We start from the raw sequence: 5,399 nt of genomic DNA on the forward strand, positions 1-5,399 counted from the left end.
TTAATTTGTAACTATCTTTTATTATCTTTACTTTTGAAAGACTCGCAGTATGTCTATACTATACAAATATACATTAAAGTAGTACAATATTATCAATTTAGGTGAAAAATTAAGAAACATAACACTGATGAATGATGATTAAATATAGATAAACTTTGGTACAAGCATAACGCAATTGGTGTTTCAAAAATATCAACATAGGTAACATAACCAAACAACATGCATACATAGCCACATATATAGGTGTCCATATAAGTATATAACACACATTATTTTCTTTGGAAAACATACATTATTTATTTACCAATTCAATACAATCCAAAAATTATAATGTTCAAGTAAACTAGCCTATTATAAAACTTAAAAAAAAATATTACAGGAATGTATTATTTTTGTTTATTTATTTTATTTTTTGTTAATATTTTAACATTTTAGATAGCCAATTGAGATTTTGATAGGGCTTTCCTTTAAATGGTGTATAGATACCTAACGACTAATGTAGTTATATGATTTTATTAAAAACTAAAAATCTGAATAAGAACAAAATATACAGGTAACTATGCATAACAGCATTTTTAGAATAATATAATTTATCAAAATAGTATATTTTTACAATTTTTTGTAATATCAGATACTTAGTGTTACACTATTTAACCAATGTTCTTAGGTATTTCAAAAATCATTACTAATTAAATTAAATTAAAACATACCTTAATGTGGCTAAGAAAATTTCCAGTAGATCCATTTTGTCCTTGAATAACTTTTATACACATCTGGCACTGGGCCGATATATTTTTTTATCATCATCTTTGATGTCACTGAACAGTTATCCATTAAGAATATAGCAATTGGTTTTACTATTTTCATTTGATGTTTCGAGTTCATCAATATTGTCAGATTGTGTTTGAAGCTTTTGCTTTTTATTTTTAGAGGAGTCAGATTTGAAAATTACAAATTTATCCATATTGTATAAGACGGACAAGTAGACAACAATTTACAATCGGTTATTCGAATTATGAGTTTTGACGCTAGTGTAATAATGTAATATGTATCAGTGACTACGTGTTCATGCGTTCGGTTAAACTATTATGCGAAAACTGATAAAATAGAAGTACTGAATTGTTTGGTCATTGGTATACTGAAATAAATTCCCTATATACCTAATTATAAAACTTATGATAAAGATTAAACTATTAACCGTATAATATATATATATATATATATATACAGTTTACACTAATCATGTAGATGTTATTACAATGCTAAAATTAGTATTAACTATTAGCAGACCAACAGTATATTATATTATGTTAATAATTGAATTTTTTTCCAAATAATATTATTATATGGGATTTCGGTAATATACTCGACGATGACGACGTTCGCACGATTATAAAAATAATTTTCAAATAATGCCAACTTGGATTATTATTGGTGGCAATAATGTACAGCCGTCATCCTCACTCGTTTCATATTACGGAAATACGGAATCCCGTCGCTATTCGTCATCACCGTGACACTGTCGCGTTTTTTATTTTCGAATAATATACGGTGATCCGTTATCGCATACTGTTTATTTAAAATATAAACTTGATAAATCCAATAATTTAAATGAAAAATATATAGATTAAATAGAGAAATATTAAGAAATAGTATGTAAGTTTCCAGATCCATTAGTTGTAGGTATAGAAAATACAGGAGACCTAATATTGAGCTAGTAACCCTTGAATCTTTCTGTATCGAGTATTTCAACTGAACGATTATTTTCAAAACAATAATTAATAGGTAAGTAATTGACTGTTTAGTTCTTGAATTGTCTCCGATAATTAATATACTAAATTGATATTTTTAATATTATTTCACTAATAACAATAACTCCATCGTATTCATGATTGAATAATATTTAAGGAAAGCTCGTTTCCTAAATGCATTTTAATTCTTTAAAATTAAAGCATCAACAAAATCATATGGCAAGGATATAGCCTAAATAATATTCCTTAAAAATTAATAATAGGTTAATATTATCAATTCACTACAATATTAAAAATAATAGTAAAATGAATTATTTAATACATAGGTAATATACACGTAAAAATTGCCATGTTATTCGTTAGTAAGACGAATTCAACACACACATATACATCTTGTAATAAGCATTTTAAAACTAAACCATTATGCAAAATATTAAATTTAAACCCCAAGTTTTTCTTTCCCCTCTCCCCTAAAAATATATCTGCAATATATTTTATATTATATACAATATACGAGTAAATATATTCTATTACATATTAGGGTTTGTAAAAACTTTTTATACAAAAGGAATAATACTATTCCGTGAAAATATTTTCCGGGAAGAAAAATAATATAATGATATTTTAGCTGTAATTCAATGTTTGAACGTGACCACAGACATAATGTCAAATTTTACCATGGAAATTTTTTTATAATTTTTTCATATCTACGGACGTAAAGCAAAATATTACAATGATAATAGTATCAAAAATAATTATAGTGATAACAAACATATCACTAAGCTCCGTACGATATAGAGTACTAACACTACCAACGAATAAATATTTTATAATAATATATAATTTGGTGATTTTCAACCGGTGTGTTGCGGCACACTGGTGTGCCGCGAGCGCCTTTGAAGTGTGTCGCGATAAATCTATTGATGGAGTTAATTTTGTATATATATATATATGTAAGATATATAAAAACATATGCTTCACGTATTATATGAATTAGTGTGCCGCAAACATTTTGTAGAAGAAGTGTGCTACATTGTTAAAAAGGTTGAAAACCACTGATATAACTAATTAAAATATTAATCCATGCAATATGCATAATATACCCTTACCGATGCTTTTTGGACACCTTAAAAACTCGCGCAGAGTATTGTAATACATTTTGAAACATCGATTAGCGGACGGACGCATACCTGCCACCAGATGGTAGGTGCGCATCATATATCACCCGTTGTCCGACCGAGGACGCTTCACTACTTCACTTTAGTTGAATATTAACTCTCGAGTCTTGAGCAGTCTTTTCCGAAATTCCTGGAATCGTAATCAATAAAGATTTTTACACCCACCCAGCAACAGGAGTGTTTACTTGTTGTAATTTGTGGTATTGTGTACGGCGGACGTACATTCCGTCATTATTGTTGTAACGTGTCGGTTTTGTGTGCGATAAACAGTCATAAATTAAATAACATTTTTAAGTTAAAAGAAAAACCAAATATGGCCGACTCTAATGCAACACAAGGAAATAAGGTAACCAAAATTATTTTATTGATATTTTAACTTACACGTGTGATTAATGATTCTGTAAACATTATGTGCTCAGAATGACAGCGACTTGGAGGTGTTTGGTGATTGCAACGGTCCGAATTCCGAATATGTAAAACTAATCTCGAGCGACGGTTTAACGTTCATTGTGAAACGTGAATACGCGTTGACATCTGCTACTATCAAAGCCATGTTAGAAGGTCCAGGACAATTTGCTGAAACCGAGTGCAATGAAATCAATTTTAAGGATATTCCGTGAGTTTTCATAGTTTTGCCAACATCAGACGTCTTGATTGTTTAATTTGTTTTTTCCATTATTTAGTTCACACATCCTGCACCAAGTCTGCTTGTATTTTGCCTACAAATCTTCTAAAGATAAATCTAAAGACAGCGATTTGTTTGATGCATCGCCATTCGAAATAAATCCAATTATGGCTTTGGATTTAATGATGGCAGCAAACTTTTTGGATTGCTAATATTCAATGTAGATATGTATTCAATATTTTAATAATATTTAATGTAAAAAAAATTAATAGTTATTATCCATAAAGCATAAATCATAGAACATAATTATTATTAACCCTTTACAGCCCAGTGATGATTTTATACATCATGATATTATTGATATTTAACAATTTTTCTGTTTTTCTGTGATAACCATGGATTATTGTGAGTTGCATAATAAATAAAGTAATATTATTACTTATAACTTTGTTAGTAAATAATTTCATTGTACTAAAGGGTTATAGTAGTAGAAAGTCAAATAAGGAGATCACCATATTTTTTTACAAATACCATCTGTGTGAAAAAGCATAGTGGACTCCGTGACTGATGTTCTCTTATTGTTCCTCTTAGATTGTTTACTATAATGTAATATAACAAAAACTTTAGCCACAGCAACGCGTGGCCGGGTCAGCTAGTATTATTATATTTTATAGTATGCATCTAAAACATTTTATACAATCAATCAATATATCAATCAAAATAAACCCCATAAATGAGGTATAAAAGTTTTCGCCATTGCATCTATTAGTGGTTTTATACACGACTTTGAAATTTATGTGGGTAAAGGTACTCTGCCTGCAACAGGATCGGGTTAGGTATTAGTGGTGATATTGTAATACGATTATTAGAAAGTGTACCTAAATTTAAGAACTATAAAGTGGCCACTGATAATTGGTTCAATTCATACAATTTACAATGTCATTTAAAATTTTCTGGGATGTTGGGTATTGGTACAACTCGAACAAATCGACTGTCAGGTTGCACATTTAAAAATGAGAAAGACATGAAAAAATCAGGTCGTGGAACATATGACACCAAAGTTGACACTACTAATAAAATTGTTGCTACAAAATGGTATGATAATAAATTTGTTCATGTTGTTTCCAATTATAAAGGCATTCATCCATTAGATGAAGTGGAAAGATGGTCTACAGCAAAAAAAGAAAGAGTTGTTGTACCTAGACCAGCATCAATTAAAGAGTACAACAGGTTTATGGGTGGTGTTGACTTGCATGACATGCTCGTTGAGTTGTATAGAACAGATATTCGCGTTTGAAGATATTATTTACGTATAATTTTTCATACTGTTGACATGTGTGTTGTTAATTCTTGGCTGTTATATCGAAGACATTGCGCTCAAATGAAACAAAAAAAATTTATGCCTCTTTTAGAATTTAAAATGGATATTGCTCATAGTTTACTCCTTGCTGGAAAAGTTAAACCTTCTTTAAAACGAGGAAGACCTTCTAAAACACCATCACCATCCAGTAAAAAAAGGAGGCTTTTTGCTCAACGACCAGTAGATGAGGTTCGGTATGACCAAGTAGGGCATTGGCCAATACGAGTTGAAGTATCCAAACGACAACGCTGTAAGCATTGCATTAAAGCATATACAACAACATCATGCTCAAAATGTAATGTTTTCTTATGTTATACGTTGAATAGAAATTGTTTTGTTGGATTTCATCAAAGTTCCTAATTAATTTTATTAATTAAATTGTTTTTATTATTATTAATTATATTGTATATTGTTTAAATTATAATTTTTAAAAGAAATTGTTATAATGGCTATCATCAAAGTTCTTAATTAATTTTATTAATTAA

The 5,399-nt window shown here is 29.1% G+C and overlaps 2 protein-coding genes across 2 annotated transcripts; both read left to right on the forward strand.

Annotated features, from left to right (window-relative positions):
- Positions 1-3,155: 3,155 nt before the first annotated feature.
- On the forward strand, positions 3,156-3,766 carry LOC112591963 (elongin-C-like). The gene is made up of 3 exons (XM_025335928.1): positions 3,156-3,275; positions 3,349-3,545; positions 3,613-3,766. Exons 1-3 carry the CDS (start codon positions 3,243-3,245, stop codon positions 3,764-3,766), a joined length of 384 nt encoding a protein of 127 aa, XP_025191713.1. The 5' UTR covers positions 3,156-3,242.
- A 746-nt stretch (positions 3,767-4,512) lies between these two features.
- Positions 4,513-4,851, forward strand: LOC112591964 (piggyBac transposable element-derived protein 3-like). The gene has a single exon (XM_025335929.1). The coding sequence runs from the start codon at positions 4,513-4,515 to the stop codon at positions 4,849-4,851; it is 339 nt and encodes a 112-aa protein (XP_025191714.1).
- Positions 4,852-5,399: the final 548 nt, after the last annotated feature.

Source organism: Melanaphis sacchari, unplaced genomic scaffold (genome assembly GCF_002803265.2).
Source record: "Melanaphis sacchari strain LSU unplaced genomic scaffold, SCAv2.0 Contig14_pilon_pilon, whole genome shotgun sequence".
Lineage (NCBI taxonomy): Eukaryota > Metazoa > Arthropoda > Insecta > Hemiptera > Aphididae > Melanaphis > Melanaphis sacchari.

Excerpts from the sequence above, each read along its gene's own strand:
- LOC112591963 (XM_025335928.1), top strand. The coding sequence starts at position 3,243 with ATGGCCGACTCTAATGCAACACAAGGAAATAAG. Across the intron at positions 3,276-3,348 it reads ATGCAACACAAGGAAATAAG|AATGACAGCGACTTGGAGGT; the intron begins GTAACCAAAATT and ends TTATGTGCTCAG. Across the intron at positions 3,546-3,612 it reads ATCAATTTTAAGGATATTCC|TTCACACATCCTGCACCAAG; the intron begins GTGAGTTTTCAT and ends TCCATTATTTAG.
- LOC112591964 (XM_025335929.1), top strand. The coding sequence starts at position 4,513 with ATGTTGGGTATTGGTACAACTCGAACAAATCGACTGTCAGGTTGCACA.